Source organism: Nematostella vectensis, chromosome 6 (assembly GCF_932526225.1).
Source record: "Nematostella vectensis chromosome 6, jaNemVect1.1, whole genome shotgun sequence".
NCBI lineage: Eukaryota > Metazoa > Cnidaria > Anthozoa > Actiniaria > Edwardsiidae > Nematostella > Nematostella vectensis.
The window spans coordinates 12,989,526-13,016,056 of record NC_064039.1 but is presented as its reverse complement, the minus strand read 5'-3'; the positions used below and the strand labels follow the sequence as shown (position 1 = coordinate 13,016,056).

The window sequence follows — 26,531 nt, the reverse complement described above, 5'->3', positions numbered from 1 at the left end:
AATTTAGCTGCCACCCCAATTGCTTGGGGGTATTATCTCGACAAAAACTGAAATTGATCCTCTATATCAAATCGTATAAAAGACCTCGATTCGTTTATACGCATTCCACAAGCAACGCAGGACATTCCGCCGCGACACGCAAGTTCACGATGACTCAAGGTTTTAACACCATCACGCGATCATTCCACGCCACGCCCTAAATACATTTCATATATATATATATATATATATATATATATATATATTTCTATAAAACAGTTTATCGAACTGTTTTATATTTGCCAATGTGTTGTTCCAGACAATATCCATACCCCCCCCCCCTATTGAGGGGGTAGGATCCGACCCCTCAATAGGGGGGTATGGATATTTTAGGAGGTATGACCCCCAACCCCCAGTAAAAAACATAAATACAGTAACTGTTAAGGAAAAAAAGAAAAAGGGCATTTAACCCCCCCTTCTCCTCTGGAAATTCCTGGGCGTTTGAACCCCCACCCCCCCGGAATTTCCAATCCCCTCAATGGAGGGGAGGGGGGGTATGGATGTTTTCTGGAACTACAAAATCGCCGTTTGCACTTACATTTTTATGAAATGGGTATATCATGATGATTCCAGGTATTCATTTTATTGCTCTATATTGTCTCCGACACCCCCCCCCCCACCCCCTCCCTCTAATCCGTCTCTGCAAATTCAGCTTTCGAAGAATTATTCCTGAATAAGCAGACAGTACACTTTCTGGAAATTTTTAAAAATTACATTTCTTTCATACAGAGTCGGGCCTCGGGATAAATCCACTGAATAAAGCTCGAATCGCAAAGTCCTGCAAACACACTGGTAAAACCGTCATAAAGTACAGTAGCCAGGCCTCGGTGCATGTTTTGTAGAATGGGCGTGGCCTTTGTGACGTCACAGCCTGGATACAAGCGTCTACTACTTGATGAGTTTCCTTGCTACATGACTCGCTCCAGTCCATGAAGCCATTTTTAGCTGAAAAAAGAACATTTGTTTGGCAATATAAGTACTTCCAAGGAAAAGAAACAATCGGAAAATCTTTGAAAACCTTCTCGTGATGTAAGGGCTGAATTTAGATTGTCTCGAACAAATGGCGGTAGCTTAATTTGCGGAGTTTAGTTTTCCAAACTAATTACTGTTCAAAGGAAGCCCCCCCTCCCCCCCCCCCCAGGACCCACCTCTCATAATCGATAACTTTGTGCTTCGTTAAACAGTTTCTTGATACGAAAAAGATTTCCAAACAAATCTTTCGGTTTCTGCAGAATTCCAAACCCATTTTCGTTAGGCCTCTTTGTTATTTTGCGTAATAAAACAATGAACACGAATCAAGCAGTAAGTTACATGTTAATAAGGTCTAATTTTAGTCAGAATATCAGTTGACTGTCGTCGAAATCGATCTACAGCTAAGAACAGACACGCGCCGATTGTCGGGGGCGTGACATATTGTCGGCCAGGCAACTCAAAATCACGATACTGCACGACAAAATATGCCTGACTTTCCATTTTTCGATTTACCTTTTTGAAAGCCTCCCTCGCCGTAATCCGCACGCACTCGACCCGGAGCAGATTTCCAATTCTGTTCTAGTGCTTGAATCAAATTGTGCTTGTGGGTCATTTCGGTACGGTAGCCACCAGGTTCAACTACGATGACTTTGACTCCCCAAGGCTCCAACTCAAGGCGAAGAGCACTTGAAAACGCCTCAACTGCGAACTTGCTGATGCAGTAGACGCCTATACTAGGAACAGAGATATACCCTGAAGGGAAAACATTACTGTGAGAAAACTGATGAAAGATCTACCACAGCTAAAACCTGGCTACAACAGAGCAATCTAACCATCAGACAGAACTGCTTGACCAACAGAAAGACTAGCCCGACAATCACTCTTATCGAAACGACCATCGCACAGGACAACTCGACCATCAGACAGACCATCCCGACCATCAGACAGACCAGCCCGACCATCAGACAGACCAGCCCGACTATCAGACAGACCAGACCGACCATCAGACAGACCAGCCCGACCATCAGGCAGACCAGCCCGACCATCAGGCAGACCAGCCCAACCATCAGGCAGACCAGCCCGACCATCAGATAGACAAACCTGGCCGTCAGACATACAAATTTGGCCGTCGGACAGACCAATCTGACCGTAAGACAGACCAATTTGTCCATTGGACAGACCAACATGGCTGTCAGACGGATCAATCTGACCATTACACAGACCAACCTGACCATCAAACAGACCAAAAATCGACCATCAAATAGACTAGCTCAACCATCAGACCGGCCAACAGGACTTTTAGACAGACCAGCCTAACCATCAAATTGACCATAAATCGACCAGACCAGACCAACCTGACCATTAGACAGACCAACCTGACCATTAAACAGACCAACCTGACCATCAGACAGACCAACCTGACTATTAGACAGACCAACCTGACCATTAGACAGACCAACCTGACCATTAGACAGACCAACCTGACCATCAGACAGACCAACCTGACCATTAGACAGACCAACCTGACCATCAGACAGACCAATCTGACCAATAGACAGACCAACCTGGCCATCAGACAGACCAACCTGACCATTAAACAGACCAACCTGACCATTAGACAGACCAATCTGACCATTAGACAGACCAACCTGACCATCAGACAGACCAACCTGACCATCAGACAGACCAACCTGACCATTAGACAGACCAACCTGACCATCAGACAGACCAACCTGACCATTAGACAGACCAACCTGACCATTAGACAGACCAATATGACCATTAGACAGACCAATATGACCATTAGACAGACCAATCTGACCATCAGACAGACCAATCTGACCATCAGACAGACCAATCTGACCATTAGACAGACCAATCTGACCATTAGACAGACCAATCTGACCATCAGACAGACCAATCTGACCATCAGACAGACCAACCTGACCATTAGACAGACCAACCTGACCATCAGACAGACCAATCTGACCATTAGACAGACCAACCAGACCATCAGACAGACCAACCTGACCATTAGACAGACCAACCTGACCATCAGACAGACCAACCTGACCATCAGACAGACCAATCTGACCATTAAACAGACCAATCTGACCATTAGACAGACCAATCTGACCATTAGACAGACCAATCTGACCATTAGACAGACCAACCTGACCATTAAACAGACCAACCTGACCATCAGACAGACCAACCTGACCATTAGACAGACCAATCTGACCATTAGACAGACCAATCCGTCTATCAGACAGACCAACCTGACCATCAGACAGACCAATCTGACCATTAGACAGACTAATCTGACCATTAGACAGACCAATCTGACAGTTAGACAGACCAATCCGTCCATCAGACAGACCAATCCGTCAATCAGACAGACCAATCCGTCCATCAGACAGACCAATCCGTCCATCAGACAGACCAATCCGTCAATCAGACAGACCAATCTGACCATTACACAGACCAACCTGACCATCAGACAGACCAATCTGACCATTAGACAGACCAACCTGACCATCAGACAGACCAATCTGACCATTAGACAGACCAATCCGTCCATCAGACAGACCAATCCGTCCATCAGACAGACCAATCCGTCCATCAGACAGACCAATCTGTCCATCAGACAGACCAATCTGACCATCAGACAGACCAATCCGTCCATCAGACAGATCAATCCGTCCATCAGACAGACCAATCCGTCCATCAGACAGACCAATCCGTCCATCAGACAGACCAATCCGTCCATCAGACAGACCAATCCGTCCATCAGACAGACCAATCCGTCCATCAGACAGACCAATCCGTCCATCAGACAGACCAATCCGTCCATCAGACAGACCAATCCGTCCATCAGACAGACCAACCTGACCATTAGACAGACCAATCCGTCCATCAGACAGACCAATCTATCCATCAGACAGACTGATGGACAGATCCTATAGAACACGTGTATTCACCTCCCGCGCTAGACATGTTGACAATCCTGCCTCCCGATGTCTTGACCAGCGGTAGAAATGTCTTAGTCACATCCATCATGCCATACAAGTTGACGTCAAGTACCCAACGGCACGTTTCCATGGGAACCCATTCGATGGGTCCAGTTGTTGTGACAGCGGCGTTATTCAGCAAAGCCCAGAGTCCTTTTAAGGGTAGAAGACATTTTACCTTGATTAAAATTATGGGGCGAAGACATTGATTAAGACGTACATAAAAATAAATTAAGTGTTTAAAAAAATTCTTTCCTTTAAAGGCGATTAATAATAGTGCAATTGGAGAGACGGGATCTCCTTTTTGACGTTCTCTGGCTTGAGAATGCGAGAACAGAAGGAAATCAGTCCCTTGAACAGAACGTTTCTTAAACCTTTGGGAAAATATGACCTTGACTTCAGCACTTCGTCCCTACTGCGCGTGTTTTGAATTAATCAGTTACTACATCGTCATCGCCATTGGACGTAACCAATGACGTTTGGATAAACATAAACGACATTCGACTGGCTAATTATAGGGCAAAATGAATTAAAAATAGCTACATCGAATAGTAAATATGGGGGATAAACAATTAAACGATATTAAACACTTTTGCAAAAAAAAAAACATTGATAAATAAAAGAACACATCTAGATAATAAAAAAAACTCCCAGATCGCACTGTACTAACGCAGAAAACGATGCATTTATTTATATTTGACTATTATTAGCTTCTCAGATGTTCTTACCGACGCCGTTGGGTAAATGTTTACAGACGATGTTATATGCTTCTTCTATCTGTGTGGAGTCTGTAACATCCAGAGGAAGTGTGACTAGTCTCTCACTGCAATGTGCCTTCAAGAAGGCCTGCCCTTTGTCGGTAAGGCATGACGCAAAAACATGAAAACCCATATTATCCAACTGTTCCGCCGCCATCTTACCAAACCCAGAGTCACAGCCTGTGATAAGTACATACCGTTCGCAGTAGTCGCCGACTTTGAGCGAATGGAAATACTTAACAAGGAGAAACAGTAAGAGACTAAAAGTGATCCCAGACAAGATGAAAAAGAACGCGTAGCTCAGCTCCATACCTACACTTATGGCATAGATATCCAAATAACAAGGGTTTGGTGAGAGCGTGGTTACAGAACGAACTATATCAGGAATGCGATTCTATTGCTATTTGGAATCATGAACTGTGACAATAGAAAACATTTTTAAAGAATAAAAGAATTAATGAAATTCCTCCAACTAACATTTATATTAAATAAACGGCGTTCAAGCTGTGAACTAAGAAGACGTTTCAGTTTGTTCTTAATGACTCTAATTCGTGTAGACTCTGGAAGGGTCGTTTAGCTGATGCTAGACAAGGGCTTACTCTATTTTCCATACGGCTTCGCTCAAAGAGGTTGGATACTTGGCGAAGGCTTACGGATGACCTTTGAAGGTCATGTCGGCATCACGTACAGATAAAACACACGCACTGCATAAAAACATAACACTATTTTTTGGTGTGGACTTTAAAAACGAAAATACTCAACCCTGGGGGGTTCCTAACATTACATGACTACTGACTATAGATTTTGAAAGCAAAGGAGAAAAATTTCTTGATATTCTGATATAATTTCTTTTAATTATTACAAAAAACAGCACTAGTAGTTATGATAACTAATAATCACTCTTCCAAATATTCTGTCCCTATTTAAAAATATCGTACAGCAAATCAGAGAGCACATTCAATGTTACTGGGCGTATTGGCGGGAACGGATTTGTCATTCAAGAATCAAACAATTGCTTTTTATTGTCAGAGCTCTTGTTTTATAAATTGTATAATCAAGAAAATGGCGTCAAGCCGGTTTTGAAATCTTGCTTTTCCGAGGAGGATCTAAAAGATATCCAAATGACAAATGAACGATAAAAAAAGTTGAAAGAGAACATGCGGCAAATATCTTTTATTTCGGATTTTACTATAGAGGTGAGATACCACAGTTAAAAGAGATACCTCCATACGAAATGAACACCGAGCTGCAAACTACAAGTTTTTGCGAGCCAGACAGATAACTACATTGAAATGAATCTGTCTCGCTAGAGTCACGCATGAGTCTAAAATTTCCGCCAAAACATCAGCTCTACCAACAAACGTACGATGCATGCTTCAGTGTACGAATCAGGGGCGTAGCCAGGGGGGTGGCCTAGGGGGCCGCCCCCCCCCCCACCCCCTTCTAGCAGCCAAAAATACAGTAAATGTATGAGACATTTTCTAAAATACAGGAGAAATTGCCTAGAAAGAGCCTTTTGGGCCCCCTCCTGTTAAATATCCTGGCTACGCCGCTGCGAGTTATTTGTTATTGAGTATTAAGAAACACCTCGATCCGAATACCCAACTGACCATTCGCAGCGGTGGTCAGCGGCTGCGAATTCGGCAAGAATCTCGTATCTATTATTTCTATTTTCTCGAAATTAAACCACCATTGGCAAAAACAGGTTTACCAAAAAATAATTTCTAAAGGGTGTCCCAAAATTTCGTTCCTCTACTTTGGAGTCATAAAACACAGCTTGGTTTTCTACAAATGACTAATGTAGTCAAAAGTCTTTTCTGTCTATTTATTTGATACTTTAGATGGCATTTTTGCCTTTGCTTAAATTTTGGCGCCAAAATTGCACGCCGTCATGTGAGTCCGCCGAGCGATTTCCATGTATTTTTCATACCTGTCAAATCTCCCGCATTAGGCGAGAGTCTCAAGATTTTGGACCCCTTCTCCCGCGTTAACCACCAAATCTCGCGCTTTTTAGCGATTTTTATCGCTTTCGAAAAATTAGTCTATAGAAAATTGTCATTTTGCATTTTTTTTCTATTAAATTATTTAAAACAATAATGTTTTTCAAAAAATACTATTTAGTTTATTTAGTACTAATAGACTGTAATGTCTTTGTTCTCTTTTGTTCTGGCTTGACTATTACACTTTAACAATTACGTTTTGTTGCACGGGATTTTGAAAACCACTCTAACACCCTTTTGAGATCTATAAGTGGATTTGTTCGCGAGAGCTTTCTATACGGGGGTAGGGGGGGGGGGGACCGGGTCCGTTCATAGACGCGAATCGCCCCTCCGGGCCTCCCAGCCCCATTTTAGGCTTGGGAGGTGCGCTGGGCCCCTCCGACACCCCCAGCGCCATTCCAGGCTTGGGAGGCGCGCCGCGCCCCTCCGAGCCCCCCAGCCCCATTTTAGGCCTGGGAGGCATGGATCTCCCCCCGAGCCCCCCAGCCCCATTTCAGGCTTGTGAGGCGCGCCGATTCCCCCCCCCCCCCCCCCCCAGCCCCATTTCAGGCTTCGGAGGCGCGGGTCGCCCATCCGAGCCCCCCAGCCCCATTTCAGGCTTTGGAGGCGCGCCGCGCCCCGCCGAGCCCCCCAGCCCCGTCTCATGCAGATGAGGCCCCGCGTAGATTAATAGTTGCTAATTATCAATCTACGTCGGGACCACTTCGCGTATATAAATAATTGGCAATTGTTAATCTACGTCGGGACCACTTCGCGTAGATAAATAATTAGCAGTGGTTAGCAATCATTAATCTACGGCGGGACTGGGTCCTTTCATAGAAACGAGTGGGAACCTTGCAATTAGACCCCCGTCTGTCCTGTATTATATGCACATGTGCATATACACATGTGCATATACACATGTGCATAGCATTCGAAGGATGAAGGGCGGAAAAGATTACTGCGGGTGGCTAAAGGTCGGCCATGCAAACACGTGCGGCCAGAGGTGCATGGACACCTACTGCAAGGTGCATCTCCAAAGGCTCCGTAAGGGAAGCCCCCTACCCGTGCCGTGCAGGATCTGCGGAATAGAGACGCAGTCGGAGACGCGGTTGTGTCGCCCCTGCGGAGCGAATCGTGTAGGGCAGAGGATGCGCGGCACCGAGAGGCGGGCTCGGGAATGGTTCGCACTCGTCCTGTCTGATATCGCAGCCCGCGATACGGGCAATTAGAGACTGGGTGGCACAAGGCATACCCAAACACTCGCCCCGCCGGCTGCGATGCGGGCAATTAGAGACTGGGTGGCACAGGGCATACCCAAACACTCGTCCTGTCTGGCACAGCAGCCGCGATACGGGCAATTAGAGACTGGGTGGCACAAAGCATACCCAAACATGGACGCCTACATAAAGGAGATTGTCAATAGCATGCCTGACAAAGAGGCGCCTGCCGTACTAGCAGGGCTGGTCCAGAACATCCTGGACGAGGACATCCCCGACGATGTCAAACACAAGCTGCTTAAGCCGCTCGTACCGGCGAAAGCGTGGACAGAGGAAGTCTGGCGCGAGTTCGACCCTTTGCTGGGGCAAAAGAGCCCAGAGGGCTTAGACCCCGAGAAGTACTATTCTCTCTTCGTCGGCGGCGCCCATCTTCGGTTCCCAAGAGTGGATGCCACTCTTCGGGGCCAAGACATAAGCGCCGGTGTTTACCAGGAGATACGAGATCTTGGTGGAGCAGGTACCATTGCTCTAAAGCCGGTAATGCGGGGGCCTGATATTAATGACGATTGCTCGGTGTGGTGGGTCTCGCACGAGCGAGAGTCTCTGCGGGCAAACGCAGTGTTGCCACCGGCGTTACAGACTCTTTACGGTCGTTGGTAAGGCCCCTGCAAAGCCATTGGCGCCAATCACAGAGGAGGAAGGGCGCTCGGAACACAAGATTGGTGGGTCATTAGTCAAAAGAGGGGACCAAATCGCAGTCGGCGCCCTGGAAGGCATCGATGCGGGTATTTGGGAGAAAGGACGAGAGTACCTCGTCTACGTGAGATACGAGCTTCGCCCTTTACCTGAGCAAAATGGTGAGTCTGAGCCAATGTTTGAGCGAGAAGGGGGTGACACCTTCGCTAACTGTGTTGTGAGTTATGTTGCCGACTTCTTGAGGAATCGCGGCACCTCGCGCTCCCTCGGTCTAACCAAGACACGAGGCAAGATCCTTGAGCGATTTGACAAGAAGCTGGCCACTACGGGATGCACGAAAGAAGACCTCTTTGAGATGGAAAAGAAGCTCGAGGTAAAGCTAGTAGCCGTGGACGCCCTGGGCAACGTTATGTGGGACTCGGGGAAGTACAAGACCAAGGCGAGGGTCACTATCCCTTGCCACAATAATCACGCCTGGGCGGAGCTTCCGACCGAACCACCTGCGAACCACGGCCTAGACTTCGAGGCTGAGGGGGAGCTTCGTTCGTTATGTCAGGAGAAGGCTCTAACCAGTGCCGCCACAAAAACGCGCGAGGTAAAAGTGCGAGAGGTGCTCATTCGCTTTATAAACAGGGCGATCCCCAGGCGCACGAGGATCTGGCTGTGCGGGCGCGTTATAGTCAAGCACGAAGGCAAACTGTACCGATCGGGACAGGATGGAGCGGCTATCGACAGAGCGTTTACAGACGAGACAGGATATGACCATCAATGGCTCCCTGATGATCACCCAGCCTACCAAGAGTACACCGAAGCTACGCACTCGATGGGCGGTGCAGTAGGGTATCGCTTCAAGAAGTGGACCCAAAGAGAGAACATCAGGCCAACGCCTCTTAAATACAGGGACGTCTGGCGAGCGGCGCAGGTTGAGTTAAAAGTGTGGAATAGCAAGGAAAACTTAGGGGCGCAGCCTCATGCGCACATCGACATGCGTGCGGCGTACCTAGGATGCGAGGACAGCGTCTTCGGCGGCGCCTCGGACGCCATTGATTTGGTACGGAAATACGGCTTTCCTACGAACGTGTATCGTATTCTCTGAGGCCCGCCACCCCTACACTTCCGGGAGGGTAGGGCAGCACTTGGAACAAAACGAGGGCTGGATCACCACGCCAGAGCTCAAGGACCTGTTAGACTCGTGTGACCTCGTCATGGCCACGGCGAGGGAGGTGTTGTATAGCGTCGGCAAAAAGGACTCCATCAGGGAGGAGGGTCGAGATCGCGCTGTCCGTTTCGTAGGCAAGTGCGCTCGCCATGGCGACGAGTCGTCGATCGTAGTCCGCGACCGTGAAGAAGCCGCGTATCTGACAAACCTCCTTGCGGGCAACGACCACTTACTTAACTTCGAGCATGCCGACGGGGCTCATCTGATCCAATACAAAGACGGTGTCCGACGCTCACAATGGTACTATATCAGGGCCTTCGTCTTGGCGTACACAAACATAGCGTTGCGACGCATGTTGAGGCGGATCCCTCGCGGAGACGTCCTCCGAGTGTGCACAGATGCGATATACGCAAAGGCGGTGCCCAGTGGTGTAAAGCTCGAGGAGCGAAATCCGAGGTATGGAGAGTGTCCCCACAAGAAGCCTGGGTACGAGTGGCGACCCGAAGCGGCTTGGGGTCCGAAAAAGTCGGGAAGCTTGGCCAAGGAGCCAAGCACTGCGCCGAGTCTGCCGTGCGATCTACTGGCCGCAACCTCTGCAAAGATGTATCTAGCCGGCCAAGGAGGATCGGGGGAGACCGAGTGGGCGGTGAGCATGTTCCGCGGCCGCAACGTTGTGGTGCTCACCCCCGAGAATGACCTCGCCCACGACCATCGCAATAACCCGCGCCTCGCGGTGAAGGCTCAAACCTAACACCACTACCTTTGCATACCAGCAGAGAAGCCGATAGAAAAGTGGAGACCTTCCGAGCTGGGGCACAAACTCGACCATCTCGCAGAAGTAATCATCATTGACGAGTGCTGTAAGGTACAGACTAAAATGCTACGCGCCATCCTAGAGTACCTCGCCACGCGGCCGTGTCAGGTAGTGTGTTGTGGCGACTATGGGCAGGTCCCGCCCTCGGGAGATAAAGAGGGGCCTCACGATATGCTCGAGGAGTGGGCACAAGGGAACATCCGCCTGTTCGAGTCCGACTACCGCTGCCTGTGTGAAGACTGCGGAAAGCCGTACAGTACATGCCGCGCCCTCCTCCAGGCTCCACGACATAAAGTACCGGATTTGGTTTCGGCCAGATTCCAAACAGCTTGAGGTGTTTCGAGAGGAGTGGGATGGGGTAGCGTTCGACGCGGCGATCGAGCAGACCCGCCCAAGCGATATGTGGGTGTGCTCGACCAACAGCATGGGGGCTCTTGTTCAGCAGCGATTGATAGAGCACCACAGGAAAAACTACCCCCGATTGCCAGCAACCATCCGCTTTGACCCCGATCCTAGCGTCGCGCATCGTTATCGCAAGCAAGGGCGGCCAGTGCCCGTGCCAGGCAAAAGGGGTGAGAAGGTTGACGCATACAAAGGCACGGTAGTCGAGGTTCCTTTCGACGCGGTCCTTAACGGGCTTCCCCTCAAGTGGAAATACGCGGGCTGGGGAACCGTCCATCGGGTGCAAGGCAAGTCTATCCAGACTCCAAGACGTCTGTTTATCATAGACCACAGCTTAGAGGGCTGGGTCACGAATGCTGTATACACCGGCATCTCCCGCGTGCGGCACGCCGACCAGATAGTCCGCGTGATCCCCCCCGATAACACCCACGGTGCCTTGGTTCCCACAGGACTGCAGGCTACGCCCAGTGAAGAGCTCATTATAGCGCGAATCAAGCGATACGCTATAGACGACAGGCAAAAGGGTCGCACAAAGTACACGGGATCGCACCACGTTCTGACGGTAGACCACGTACTCGGCATGATTGCTGACGCGGAAAAGAATTGCACGGTCTGTGGCACTCAGCTTCTGTTTCAGGGATACACCATCCCCAATGCTTCAGTATCGACCGGCTAGACGACAGTCAGGGTCACTACAAGTGGAATGTCAGACTCACGTGCCTTAGCTGCAATAGAAGGCACAAGCGCTGATCACGCAACACGCAACTGCGAACGCGTGAAGCCGTGCTTAGAGTACGCCGTGTAATACAACACTGGCTGTCCGGGCTCCATAACCCTCTTTAGTATTGGGTATGCCTTGCTTGTCCACCACGGGTCCGTCGCTCGCCGTCGGCCCTTGTCCTGGAGGTCTTCCTCGTTTACGGCGATGTACACCTCCGTTCCGACCTCTAAGGGGGGCTTTTCGGCTTTGAGAGGCACGCGCCTCAGCTTTATGGCGTCTTTAGGCGCAAAGCCAGTCATGCGAGTCTTCGTTGCGTTTATGACGATTGGCAAAGCAGTAACCCACTCGCGGTTTGTTTCGCCGGATGCAAGCTCCTTCGAGTACTACGCACGAAATAGGCGCTGTGCCAGCCAGCGATGGAAAGACGCGGGGAAACCTTGGCTTCTGTGGTGCCCTGGCTCAGCCCGTCGGACCTCCACCCCGTGGTCTGTTAGGAGCTTTGTGGTGGCACCCTTGAACTCCGTGCCGTCATCAACCATGAGGACTTTAGGCCATGTGAGAGGTCCCTCTGCATAGATGTCAGCGAATTCGCGGGAGACGACGGCCGCGCTCTTAGTCCTCATTGGGCGGGCGGCTTTATATCGTGAAGCAACGTCAACGACAGTAAGGGCATACTTGTACCCGCGGTCGGTTGGCAAGAATAGCAGGTCCGACTGGTGGATACGGTTTGGTATCTGCTCCGAGAAGTGGGCGTAGGTAGTCGGAGGAGGGGGTGTCTGTGTGTAGCCAACGACGGGCTGCCAGCTTACCTACTTGCGTACTCGATCTATGGAAGCTGAGCACTTGGGGAGTTTGGCATGCAGAGCGGTCACTACTCTGGCGTAGTATATAGGACGAAGGAACGCATCGAGTTCTTTGTTGGACATGCGCTTCGCCGCCATTACGTGTCGGCATTGTACTGCAACAGGTGTATCAGTCTCCAACAGGCGGTTGCCGTCTGCTCGGGTAGTGCCGAGGCGGTCTTTCTGAGGTCGGTGGGCACTCGGAGAACGACATTGGCGAATCTCTTAACGCACTCCCTGTCTGCGCGCCACAACGAGGTAGTTGGCAACAACGAATGCAGTCGCGTTTAGGACTGCGCCGCCAACCAAAATTGCAATGGAGGCCATCGAGTAGTGTGTACGTTTCACGTGCTGTGTGTATGTGAACACGAGTCTAATACGTGGCCTACACAAGACTACATGGGCAGGATCTTCTGGTCCTCAAGGTAACCCTTCAAAGCGACAGCACCCGCAACAGCGGCAGTCATTTTTGCGTAGTTCATGGCGTTTGCGGAGGGGTCTTTGGTGAAGTCTTCGCCCAAGATCTTGCGCCCAACCCAGCCAATACCGGCGACGAGGCCGGTTATGACTGCGGCGTCGGTGATGGTCTTTGTAATCTTGCTTTGCTGCGTCGTCGACATATATACGCGAGTACGCATATGATGCACGGACGTGCGGATATGGGTGGGGCTCTTGTGTTTAAATGTCTGCTTACTCCATGGCTAACAGTCGAGATTTGCATAGTCCGGGAGCGCGAAGCGCTGTCGCCGGAGCGGCAAGCGTTCCACCCTTGATCTGCTGTGCATTTGCGTCACGTCGTCGGCCCTTACAAGTGGATCGGTAGCTCGCTGTTTGGCAGCTGGTGTACGAGTGAACGCGGCAGCTAGCTCCCGCCTACGTGTGTAGAGGCCGATCAATGACACTAGAAGACCAGCGACCCCGATAACCGAGCTGGCCGACCAAGCAGAGTTGCTTTTCGGGACTGGTGTGTGTGCCGAAGGCATCTTCGGCATGATAGCCCTCGCGTCCCTGCGGCTCGCTAGCGACCGGCGACTCAACGTGTTGCACAGCTTTCTTCTTCGCTCTGTTAAGTCGGTTCCACTCTGCCAAGCGCCTTCCGGCTTCGACTCGTCCAGGGTGTTTAGGTCGGGTCGCGGGTGGCTCGGAGCTCATGATTCTCTCCACCAACGCCGAAGGCGTACGTGCAGGTTCATGAGCAGTTTGTTCCGCAGCTTGTTTGTCAGGTTCCGCTGACCCGTAGGGTCGCTGAGCACTAGAACTTCCTTGAGGTCCCTCCATTTGTGATGCAACTACTTGGTTGCTGAAGAAGTGGCAAGCTTTCAAATGAACGTCTACTCTGGGGTGGCAGAGTCGCCAGTGTACGTTTCCGGGCAAACCAATGGTGGGTCCGCGACTGCTACCTCGTGTTGACACCGCGTGTCAGCGCTTGCTGTTCCGGCGGTGTTCACATGGCGTGCTACGTGTAACGCCCCGACGGCTAAAGTCATCAAACGACCGCAGCGTAGAGACAGGCTTCCGCACAATGTGCGGAGCTCGTTGTTGATGATGTAGTCGGACACTAGGTCATTGTGGAGATCGACCACACTGTCTGTCGGCAGCGCCATGACTACTAGCTTGGTCGTAAGCTTCAGAAAGCTGTCTGCCAGGGCGTCTGTAGTACGACTGGCTAGAGCGGTCTCGTATCGCTTCTCGTACTTCCTCACCTCCTCGGCGCTCATTTCTCTCGACTTCCCCGAGGCTTCCCCGAGCATCTGCTATCTCAGTTTGCTCACCTCCGGTTGCCGTTCCGGCAGGCTGCGTCGAGCAGCCCAACGACTCGACGGCCGGGGGGGCCGGCGGCGCTCCCCTCAAGAAGACTCTCAAAGTATTCGTCGCTCATCATGCACCCTAGGGTGCAACACGTGTGTTCCGCCTTGAGGGCGGTGTGATCGATGCGTATACGTATACGTATACGTGGACGGTGGTTTACTGCGCTTACCCTTCAACTAGGGCGATGGTAAAAGGGTGACGCAAGCAAAACTCTAACTTCGAGAACTTTTTCGTCTTGAGGGCCTTCATGTACTCTTTCATCTTCTCTTCTGAGAGCTCCGCGCCGTAGTCATGCAGGAAAGCTTTCATGTCCGCCTTGATCGGCGTATAGAAAACCACCAAGGCCGCGATGTTCTCACGGAACGGCTTCGTGATGCTGGCGAGCTGCTGCGTAATCACCCACACGCTAATACCTACGTGGCGCGCGCTGAACGCCAAGTTGACGAGCTGGTCAGAGCGCATCTTTACGTCTTTCGAGGCCGCACAGTCGTCGAGTATGATCAGCGTATTAGTGCCTTCGAAGACGGCGGACGCAAACCTCAGCAGTATGTCGATCTGACCCGCCTCAGGTGTGACGACAAACAGACGATTGTCGCCCTCGCCGAAGCCGTCGTATGTTTTTGTTGTAGACAAAGGTAGGGCACACGAGTACGATGTAGTCAAACTTGCCCCGGAAAGGGCCGCGCAGCCGGTCCACTATGAATTGGGTCTTCCCGCATGACGTCGGGCCCACGAAGAGAGCGATAAATGAGATGTTTTTTGGGTCCATACCGCGCTGCCGCAGCGCTTCGCGCACTTCGTGTCTGTGCTCAGTATTGTATGGACTCTAGCTGTCCGTTCATAAGGTTCATTTGGGCTTCGGCCACCACAAACATGTGACAGTTTACGGTACCCATGCCGCTCGCCGTGCGTTTTATCTCGAGATGCACACCGTCGCGGGTGTTGACCAATCGGAGACCGCCCCCATGGATAGCATTGTCGTCCGTCGTTCGAAGGTTGATCCACAGAACTTGTTATCGCCATAGAACGACTCGGGGCTGACTGCCGGAGCGGCAGGCGCTCCGCTGTGCCCCCCCCCTCCGGGGAGGGGCGGACGAACCGCCTTTTCGCCTCCCTCCAGAAATCCGTGGTCCCTGGCTTAAGACCTTATTTGGCATTCCGTCGATCGTAACGCGAACGCTCTTGATGTCGGGGTACACGAACTTCTCAGAGTCGCGAGCCCCTGCCGTGTATGGCTCCACAAAGAGGAGCAACAGACGACTCATAGACCTTCGCGGCAGGTTGACACTCTCGTTGATTATGCTGTCCGTCCCTTTGCTAATCACGAAGGTCTTGTGGAGGTTCACTTGCTCGTAGAAGAACGTTGTGCCGTTTTGGTAGGCGGCGGCTGCAGACCGGGCGAGGTTGTCGTCCCTCAGGCTTTCGTATTCCAGCTCTAGATTTTTGATGCCGTAGGATAATTCGGCAGCATCGCTTCCGACTACTACCTGGTCAACCGTTGCGAGCGTGATCTCGAAGAGCAGCGCCTCGGAGAGCGCCCTTGGGTACAGTACGCCGTGGTCCGTCAGCAGAGAATGGTCTAGCGGGATGGTGTACGTCGCCCCGTGGGCGGCGTTTAGAGCGTTCTACTTGGCGCTACTAGTCGCTTTATCGCCAGCCTTGGAGCGAAGCTTGCGCATGTTTTCTGACTGTATGCCCTGCTCCAGGCGGTCCTCTCTCTCGACCTTGGACAGGTAAAGCTCCTCATACGTTTTAAAGACATCGTTTCGGTTGGTGTCCTGGAGTGTTTCTCCTGCAAACGTGATTTTCAGGCGGCTCACGAGATTTCGGCCGACGTTGTTCACGACGGTATTATTCTCTTGGCCTGATATGGAGAGATCGAAACCGACCCTCAAGGAGCCAGGCACAAGCGTGACGCCTTCCGATAGCTTTGGGACCGCCACATATAGCGTCCCGCTGGGGGAAGCCGTCGACGGGTTGAGAGTGACCCGCTGAACAGTTCTCTCGGCTTTCAACCCCAGAGGAGTTCTGGGTGTTCGTTGGGGGTCAAGTTTATCGCTGACTGACATCCCTACGGTGTACGTACATAAAGTACGAAGTCGCGTGGCTATGGTGCGGACTGTTAGACATGTCTAATATAGCGTAGCATGAGTTATGCGCACGCATCATGGATGATGTTGACGTTGACATTGACGATGCCTTGCCGGGTGCGTCCGCCGATCGCGGAGCAGGGGACGACGAGACGACGCCCCTTATCCCGTTTGACCCCGACGATTGGGAGTCGATCCCAATGACGAGCACGTCGTCGCGGGGGGCCCGGACGCAAACGACCGCTGAAACCTCGTTCACCACAGAGGGTGCAGCGACAAGACTCGGTCTCCAGTCCCTCAGGGAGAAATACCCAGACCTTAACGAGAATCTGATACGGTTCCAGTCAGACCGGAGGGGAAAGACGCTAATACAGCTTCGCAACCTCGACAAAGGAGATTGGACTAAACCAAGACAGCTGTTCAATGAGAACGGGGGCGTTCGACAGGACGTTGCAAAGCTGAAAGGCTTTAAGCTGGCGATTGGGTCCGTGGCAGAGATAGACGCGGTGATCCAGAGAACACAGAACGAGTCCAAGAGCTGCAAGGGGTGGTAGCCCCAGACAGGGAGACGATCGACGACCCTAACACGTCAGACAGTCGCCGCCAAGAGGCCCGTAAGCGCAACGAGGAGAGGCTATCCGAGATTGACGAAGTAGAACGCGAAAACCGAGAGCTCGAGAACCAAAAGCCGCTAAGAGAGCGCATCAAAGCCATCTTCAAAAAGTACGGCTTTACCGTCACCGCTATCGGGTTGGCCGTAGCTAAGACGATCGCGCCATTGTGACGTCGCTCGGCAAGTCGCTCTCTTCCTTGGCCAGAGGGGTCGGTAACGGGCTTAAGGCTATCGGGAAAAAGCTAGGCGAGCTTCTCCCTGGGCTAGTAGGCAGCATCGCGAACTTCGTGTTTAAGGCTGCAGGAAAAGCGGTGAAATTTCTTGGCGAAAATGCGTGGCTGCTCATTCTAGCCGTAGCCGCGTTCTTGGTTCGTCGAATGCAAAGCAATCATCGGAACAAGTAATACGCCGCGGCCACCGCGAGTGCCGACAACCCCGCCTTGAGGGCGGTGTGGTCACTTATTTCGCCCGGTCCGGGTGCGCTTGCCGTTCCGGCGGCAGTCATGCTATACGCAGCATGCATACGTGGAGAGGGGGCAGGCGCCGCGCCCTCTGCGTGCACTTTCGCAGGTGCTAAAGCCTTGCTTCGCACCTCGCGGTCGATCCTCGGATCAGTCACGTGTTGCACACTGGCTTTGTCTCGGTGTTGATCGCGTTCGCGCCGAGCGTCATGGAGTCTGTGGCTTTCTGCAGTTTATTGTTTTAGCCCACGACGCTTTGCGTGTTTATCACCAGATCGCTCGGCATCAGCCACACTCCTGGTGCAACCGCAAGACTCAGTCTCACCTTGGCCTCCTGCCCGGCTAACTGGTACCTTTGCACGCTTTGAACGATGTCGTTTTCTATGATCGCGTCTTCAAGCAGCTTCGTGAACTCCGCCTGCGCCTCCATGGCCGGCCCACCGGCCCCCGCGATGGAGGAACGGACGTTCACCTGCGCGCCAAGCACTGCGTAGACGAACGCCTCGACCGAGCGATCGAGTCTTCCTAGCCCTGCTTTTGTCAGCCCCTCGCCTTTGGGAGGCGCAAACCAGCTATATTGCACGCCCCCGTGGTCGTCGTTGCGTATGAAACCCACCTGCTTCCCACTATTGTATGTCCCATCTTCGTCGCTAAACAGATTGAGGTGGCTCAGGTACTCGTCCGCCGCCGTGTCGTAGCCACGGATCACGTGCACGTTGCGATACCCCTCCCCCGGGTAGAACAAAAACACATCGCCTAGTCCGTGGTTCCGCCCCGCCTTTCCATCGGAAGTCCGGCTTACGCGGCAAGCCGAACTCTATACATAGACGCTCGAAAGCGGCTTTCTTGTAGGGGTTACCTTTTTGCGTGAACGGGCTGTCGCCAGGCACGGGGGCGCCGAGCTCGTAGAGTATCCTCCGCGTGGTAAAGTAGACGTGAAACCTTAGAATTCCCCTGATGACAGAGGAGAGCGTGGCGAAAGCGGGGTCGGTTAGGGACACCCCGCATCCGGCGGTTGCGCACCAGACCGCAAAGTTGAGTTGCTGTGGCCAGTACCCATAGAAAGGCTCTGATAGCGAGACTCCTTGGCGGACTTGTGCGTGACCACTGTCTCTTTGAATACGTCTCGGACCCTAGTCATGAATGATTTGTCCTCAGCCACGTGTATCTCTAGCTGCGAGAGTAGTGGGGTGATGTCGGAGGCCGTGCTCTCCACGGGGGTCGCGGGCACGGCGTAGAGCAGGCCTCTGCGAGGCCGCCCGAGGGTCAGAGATCTAGGGAAACCGGGTTTTGCGCGTTTGACTTGTTCGGCTATAGCGTGTTTGATATGTTCGGCTATAGGGCTCCCGCCGCAGTTGCCGCCTTCTTCGTCTCTTCCACCCCTTTCGCCTCCTCGTTCAGCATCCGCCAGCCTTCTCAATCAATGCTCAGTCCTATTAAACACGAAGGCGGGCTGTGTTCAACACAATGGTGGTCCTACATATTTTGCTCACCAAAGGCGAACAGACGCTCTACTTCGAGCGGCCGATAAGGCGCCCACGCTTCGTGGCGCTCCGGCACTGCTCGCTGTTTAACAGCTGGTATAATCCCGAGCGGGAGCATCAGATAACGACCCCGCCCATCGCCCATCCCGCCCATCGCTACCCTGCCAGCCGGGCACTACACGGCCGAGTCCATCGTGGAGACCATCAACCGCGCTGAAAGCAAGATCCTGACCGCGAAGCTGGATCCCCTCACCGGGAAGATCGCGCTTATGTCCAGTGGCGTTGCGTTCCCGAATGCCGAGCTTTGGGCACTATTTGGCCTAGAGGCTAAACACAATCAGTTAGGGGAGCGGGGCCTCGCACTGCCCTTGGGGGGACCCCCACTTAAGGTGGCTTTGCCGAAAATAGAGGCCCTCTACATCTGCTGCGATATCGTAGATCGCACGCATATGCCTCTCCTTAGGTGAGCCTTCAAACGTTCTCGCTTGCCTAGAAACCCGCGGGAGACCGCACGAGAAAGTCGTCTATGGACCCGACACCCCCGTTTGTGTCGCAGCATCTTCCTCCGAGTTTGTCTCGAGTATCCAAATATGGATCAGGGATGACTGCGGTAGACGGGTGGACTTTAAGGGCAAGCCTGTTCGCCTTGTATTAGAGCTAACCTAGCTCCGACGTAACAGACATGGCAAACAGCGACGTTAGCAGTGGTGCCATATACCCCTCGCTTCCCAGTGTTTGCCCGCAAACGCACATGACGCCTGCCGTTCCGGCAAGCGTCGGCGGCGACGTGCAAAGCTTCCGACTCCAGAAAATATGTGACACTCAGGCGGTTCTAGACAACGAGATAACGCATCATCGACAGGTGCGGAAAAAGTATAAGCGCGCCTTTGCCGTTACCCATGCTGTGTCTGTGGCATCCGGCATCATTGCAGGGGCGCTTTCCAGCGCCGGGGTAGGGGTCTCTTTGAGTGGGATAGGGGCTTTGATCGGCGGTCCGCTGGCAGGGGTCGCTGGGCTGGTCGGTGTCATGGGCGCAGGGGTAGTCTCTAGGGGTCTTACGAGCAAGGTGGCTAAACACGAAGACACGATGGTTTTAGCGGAGAGTAAGAAAAACTCGATCAGCGAGCTGGCCTCTAAGGCTCTGCAAGACGGGAATATCTCAGACGAAGAGTTTCGGCTAATACTTCGGGAACAAGAGAGATACTACGCGCTCAAGGCCGCTATCAGAGCTCGACACGGCCTCGCATCGCGTGAGAGAAAAGCCTCCCTCCCTGGAGACACGCGAAAATATGAAAAAGAGACTGCGAGAAATTCGCGAGGGGTTCAGGAGCGGGGTGTTCGGGTAAAGCTCAGGTTAAAACGCCACGCCAGCGGCTTTGAATTTACGGCCAAAAAACGGTCATTCCGCGCTCCGTAGGGTGGCGGCCCAACCCAATGCTATGCACATGTGCATATACTACAGGACAGACGGGGGTCTAATTGCAAGGCTCCCACTCGTTTCTATGAAAGGCCCCAGTCCCGCCGTAGATTAATGATTGCTAACCATTGCTAATTATTTATCTACGCGAAGTGGTCTCGACGTAGATTAGTAATTGCCAATTATTTATCTACGCGAAGTGGTCCCGACGTATATTGATAATTAGCAATTATCAATCTACGCGGGGCCTCATCTGCATGAGACGGGGCTGGGGGGATCGGCGGGGCGCGGCGCGCCTCCCAAGCCTGGAATGGGGCTGGGGTCGGAGGGGCCCAGCGCACCTCCCAAGCCTAAAATGGGGCTGCGAGGCCCGGAGGGGCGATTCGCCCCACCCCTCCCCCCCAAAAATCTCAAGCCTTGAGATTTTCGGAGGTTGACAGGTATGATTTTTGTCTACATCTTTTGGCACTTCTTCGCGATTTTCACGCCCTTTAAATAGCAATGAGCCCAATTTTATGCTTTTATTCACCCTTGAATAGCATGTTTCAATATTAAGAGACTTTTTTTGGAAAAACGTTATCTGAAAACAGCCAAAACACGTGGCCGTCCGTAGGTCTCTAAAAGAAACCAAGGGGCCATTGAACTATAAAAAGAGGTGTCAAAATAGTCAGCCATCAATTTCGTTTGTCTCGAGGAGAAAACTTGAAACATTTGGATAAAATTGTATGCACAGAAATCCATTCGGCGCCAAAAATAAATGATTTTTTTATTATGTAAAATCCTACTCCACAATTGACTCCAAAGAAGAGGAACAAAGTTTGACACACCCTGTGAATTCGGGGAAAACCCAGACTTTTGACCGTGCAGATAGACAGGCAAATAATTGTCGGTGTTTATGCGAAAGCATTACTTTTAAACAGCAAATTAGTTGTCAATCTTTATTTGCGTGACAATCTTTTATTGCTAAGAAAAAGCAAACCTGCAACCTCTTTTAACACAAGAGTTGCCACATATAAATTGCCGACTTTGTCCCATCTACAAGAGCAAATAAACATTGTCACATAAAATTGCTGGCCTACATACACGGTCAACTATAGTGATCAAATAAAAATTGCTCGTGTAGATGGTGCTTAAAAACAAATGATCGTTCTAAGTCGCTGATGATCTGGTGCGTGACATCGGAAACTTTGCTAACAGCTTGGTTCGAATGCTTAGCATTCTTGAGTTAAAAGGGGTTAAAATCTTCTTTAATAGAAATTAAGGTGCACATCGTGGTGAATCAGAGTGTAACTGATTTGTTTATCTCACCAAGTATTTATTGGGGACACCAAGCAACGATGTAGACAACGTGGGTGACGACAACATGGATGACAACGGCAGAAAATTGAATTGAGAATTTAACAGATGCAGGTAGCAATGCATTCTGTCTGATATCTACATTTCATGTAACCACTCTGCTGGCACGAATCATATTAGATATATCTCTCTCGTAGATTAATCTGATTGGCCCTGCTCTCTAGATTGACACCTAGCTCGAGTCTGATTGGTCACTTTCATCTGATTGGTCATCATCTGACCCTTGAGCCTGCAGTTCGTAATCTTGGAGTTCAGTGGATTTGCCCTCCTCCTTGTCCCAGTCTTTGAGTTTTGCGCCCATCATAAAATCATCCCGTAGTATGTTCCAAGAGTTAGAAGACTTCTGTTCATCCATCTTCTCACTCTGTGGAAAACGTTTCAAGAAATGTTAGAGGCTAAAGACAAATAGATTCATGATGGCAATTCCCCCCTTTTCACTGATGCTGATAGCAAACAGGCTAATTTCACTTTCAGAATATCAATTGTGCAACACACCAAACACTAAAAGAAGTCAAAACAAGATGGAAATAATAAGGACAGGAGACACTGTCAACTTTTCAACAAAAGCAAACTGCAATATTCAACATTTTTTATAATATTTAATGTAAGTGGCTCCCAATATTGGTTGCCTTTCCAATGTTTTATTTTGCTTTTTGTCATCTCTGCATCTGGGTATGGTCATATATGCAGTTAAGTTAACAGCACCATCAAAATGGCACAATGAACGTTGGAAAAAATAATCATTGTCCTGATAATCATGTTCATACTTGGTATCATATTGGCATACTCACAAATCTAGCCACTCTCACCAAAACTTAGAAATTGGGTCTCTACCAAGAGAAAAAAAAACTATTTATCTAACTCACCTTGTTCCCCTTTTGATTTGCTTTTTTAGTTGTTTCTGTGGATTCTTCAGTGACTGTTGCATCGGATGACCTCTTGAGCATGTCCAGAAATGATGACTTTGTCAATGACTCCATTACTATGAAAAACATAAATGGAATTAATCAGCAAACACAACCATCAAGGAGCACATACTATATACAGATATCAAGAAAACAAGTGAAGACTGGTTAACTTCAAGTACCTTTAGTTTTCTTTGTCTCAGTTGTTGCTTTACTTAATTTTGTGTCCATCTCCTTCTGATGTTTACTTACTGCATTGAATAATTTCACAACTGTAGAGAAAGGTATGGAGTATATTTTAAAACTTAATCTATTACACTGAAGAAAAAAATCAGAATAGCACATGAAAATAAATTCCATCTTACCCCCTCTTGTAGCTATTTTCACAAGGTTTCTGTCATAATCTAGATTTGATTTGTCAGGGATTATATGGTCTTTCTCAAGAATTGCATGTTTCTCTTGTGCTTTAGCCTACATCGATATCATTAAAAGGAGGACATTCAATAAAAAATGCTATGCAAACATTAAAAAAACTTTTAACAAACACACTCATACAATTTTTCTCTTACCTTTTTCTTTTTCATTTCTTCTCTATGCTCAGCTTTCCTTTTACTGCCTTTTTGATATTTGGACAATATTACTGGCTGTGAAATAAATTATAGTCATGAAAATACTGTTTATGTAAAGTAAATGTTAATACAGAATTACATTGAAGCAAACACTGTTTCTGCTACTCACTTTATTATCTGTGAGGGGTTTATTAAGAATTTGTGACATGGCATCGGCCCATCTACTTTTACTCTGAAGGTTCTCTTCACCTGGAAGTAACAACCATGACAAGCCAACATACACAACTTAACTTACTTCTGAGATATATTTATGCTTTCATCATCAACAAGAGCACAAGATTGGCCTATAAAAACTAAAATCTCTCTGCACAGGGTGTAGAACACCTTGTTAATGAGGACTATTATGAGGGAAGCTTCAATTTCAGGTGGATTTGATAATGCATTTCTGTTGCTGTTTTAAATAGTAGAGCATATTATCTTCCCTCCAGCTTCAAATAGGCACCATTATAGGCAACTTGCACTAGCAGATCACATGACTTTTTGGGTGGAAAACTAATGAGCACTAAGGTTTTAATGGTCAAAATAACAACAAAAAGCAAATTATTCAGCTCCTACAAATAAGCAAGAAAGTTTCTTTGTAAGGGCTTAATTTAATTTAAAGACTTGACTTTTGCCTCATTCCCTGTCATGATTGGCACATTAATGTCTGTGTTTATTTGGCTTAAATCTGCAACTAAGAAATTCATGTGATCAGCTAGTGCAAGTAACTATTGTCTATATTCGCACGCCTTAAATGGGTTCAGCAGTTGGGATTCAGCTAGTTCAGAACTTAGGCCAAATTTCCTCTCAGGGGCAGATGAGATAAAATATCCTATATAGCACTTGTGTCAATCTACATTTAACAGAAGGAGGGTTTAAATATATTGCTAGGGTTGCTTTCTTCTCAAAGGCAATCATCTTAGTTTCATCTTGTAAGGCTTACTGCTATACACCAAGTTAAAATTTGTAAAATAACAATAACAATAAATAAAAAAGAACATAAATTAACTAATTATTTATTAACTAGCTGGGGCCGGTTGCACAAAGTCTGGATAAGCCTTATCAACAGGTTAAATCCTTATCCAGCAGATAAAACTTATCTGAGTGGTGTGATTTGGTTTCACAAAGCCCGAATAAAAGTTATCCAGCAGTTAAAGTTATCCAGATGATAGAGGTCAAATAAAATCTTATCCACTGAATAAATGTGAAGAAAAAACAAATTGGCTTCTTGCTTTCTAATTTATTGTCAGAATTTAGATTAATTTAAGACACAGTGCAAGTTGAAACACATGCAAATGAAGAATTTTACTGTTGGTAAATTCTCTATGAACAACAAACTTACATGCAGCTGTTAGAAAAGGATTCAATTTATATTGCCTTCACTGTCCAGAAATGAAACTTCCAAATAAAGGAATAAGCTAAACACTATCCCCTTTTATCATTCTGTGATTTATGTGCACCTTGCCTCAATAAACTGTTTGTTTTCTGGCAATTTTTGTAGCTCTTTCAATGTTCACCACTTTGCATATTAACCATGGAAATCGGAAGTCATTTAGTGGTAAATGATGGCTATTCAGGGAATAGTTATCCAGCCTTCTATCAACGCTTTGTGCAGCACTATTTTATCCGCCAGATAACTATCCCAAGGGGGGGAGGGGGGTGTGAGGATACTGTGGAGGGCCTTGAGAAATTTTCAAGGTTTAAAGGGAGGACGTCAAAAGTGTTTTGATATAAAAAGGGGGGGCACTGATTTATTCGTTTGATGTTGCCTCTTCCATTTATTTGACCAAGTGTCAAATAAGACTTTTAGGTTCAAGAATTCTCAGTTTGGGGGCAGTTATTTGGCATGCACAATCCAGGAGTCCAGGATATGTATTTAAGAATGTCAATCACCCACTCCTTGGCTGTTGTTTATCATCGGTTTATTTGCGAGGAAACTTCGAAATAACAATCTGCAAATGAAGTCTGATATGGTATTAATGATCTTTATTTGAAAATATATTGGTTGAATTAGCCGATGGAGGATGCTTTGTGTGACTCGCCATTGAACTGGAGCATAGAATGGTGGCTTGATAGGCCTTCTTCAAGCCATGTTTTATCTATGGAATGCAAACCTGTATACACTCTATATACAATTTTTTTCACGGTTCCCGCTATACAATATTTATAAAGTGCTTATGTTCCATATTTTAATTATTCAAAAAATGTTCTTATTCTACACATGCTCAATTTTCGTCATCAACATCCTCTCTCATATCTGATTTGCAGTCTTTCTCTCTCTGTTTCTTTTCTTATGCTTACAATCACTTTTCTCGCAAGGAGAAGAACAAAAAGCCTTTTTGCTTCTCCTGCGCCATATATAGCATCAACCTTTACCGGGTTGACAACCTGGATGTAGTTGCACCTTTGAGAAATTGAGTTCCTTCACTTTTTCGGAATTAATGTTTTCAGATAATTCTTTCCCCTCCACTTTCTGACAAGCTTGCAGCTAATATCTTGCTTGCACTCCAGCTTGCAGCTAATCTCTTCCTCATTTGCACCGAAAATATGGGGGAAGCATAAGGTGGGGGGGGGGGGGGGGGGGGATGGAAAATTTTGTTCCTCCTGAAAGGGGGGGCAACTAATTTTATCCCTTACTTTTATCAAAATTCTCATCCCCCCTTGGGATAATAAATGAACTTTCTCTTAGTGTAATACTTAAAAACTTAAAGTGTTCAACTCTTTTTTTCTAACTTCAAAGTTCTTGCCATGTTATATTTGCTAAGAGTCCAGTTTGCACCGCATAAAGGGTATTTAGTTCATGTTCAAGGCTTTAAGAGGCTTAAATCACTAGCGCTATTTAAAAAGGCTGTCTCTAAAGCAACAATACAATGTATTAAAACCAAACAAACGACAGCCACGTGCTAACATACACCAAAACACTGCGACCTTTAAGCAAAAAGTCCTGTGCTTTAACACATGTCGTACACAACATGACAAACACATCATAGCAGACAAACCTTCGCTCTCAACGTCGCCATCTTCGCTCGCGTTATCTGAGTTTTCTGGTTCGCTTTCCGAGTATTGAACTTCTACTTTGTTGGCCGCCATATTGGTTTCACAAGAGCAGCCGCTGACAATTTCCAATTTCTTGCAGGCGCACATGTGAGCGAGGAAGAGTCAGGGGCGGCGGAGT

At 49.0% G+C, this 26,531-nt stretch overlaps 2 protein-coding genes across 2 annotated transcripts; both read right to left on the bottom strand.

The window, feature by feature from the left end:
• Positions 1-733: 733 nt before the first annotated feature.
• Positions 734-5,403, bottom strand: LOC5520962 (short-chain dehydrogenase/reductase family 9C member 7). The gene is made up of 4 exons (XM_048729543.1): positions 4,751-5,403; positions 3,993-4,175; positions 1,525-1,764; positions 734-984 (listed from the first exon to the last, which is right to left on the bottom strand). Exons 1-4 carry the CDS (start codon positions 5,088-5,090, stop codon positions 761-763), a joined length of 987 nt encoding a protein of 328 aa, XP_048585500.1. The 5' UTR covers positions 5,091-5,403; the 3' UTR covers positions 734-760.
• A 15,833-nt stretch (positions 5,404-21,236) lies between these two features.
• LOC5520961 (RRP15-like protein) lies at positions 21,237-26,493 on the bottom strand. The gene is made up of 7 exons (XM_001640719.3): positions 26,356-26,493; positions 23,487-23,566; positions 23,318-23,392; positions 23,114-23,219; positions 22,931-23,020; positions 22,710-22,825; positions 21,237-22,207 (listed from the first exon to the last, which is right to left on the bottom strand). The coding sequence occupies exons 1-7, from the start codon at positions 26,444-26,446 to the stop codon at positions 22,016-22,018; spliced, it is 750 nt and encodes a 249-aa protein (XP_001640769.2). The 5' UTR covers positions 26,447-26,493; the 3' UTR covers positions 21,237-22,015.
• Positions 26,494-26,531: the final 38 nt, after the last annotated feature.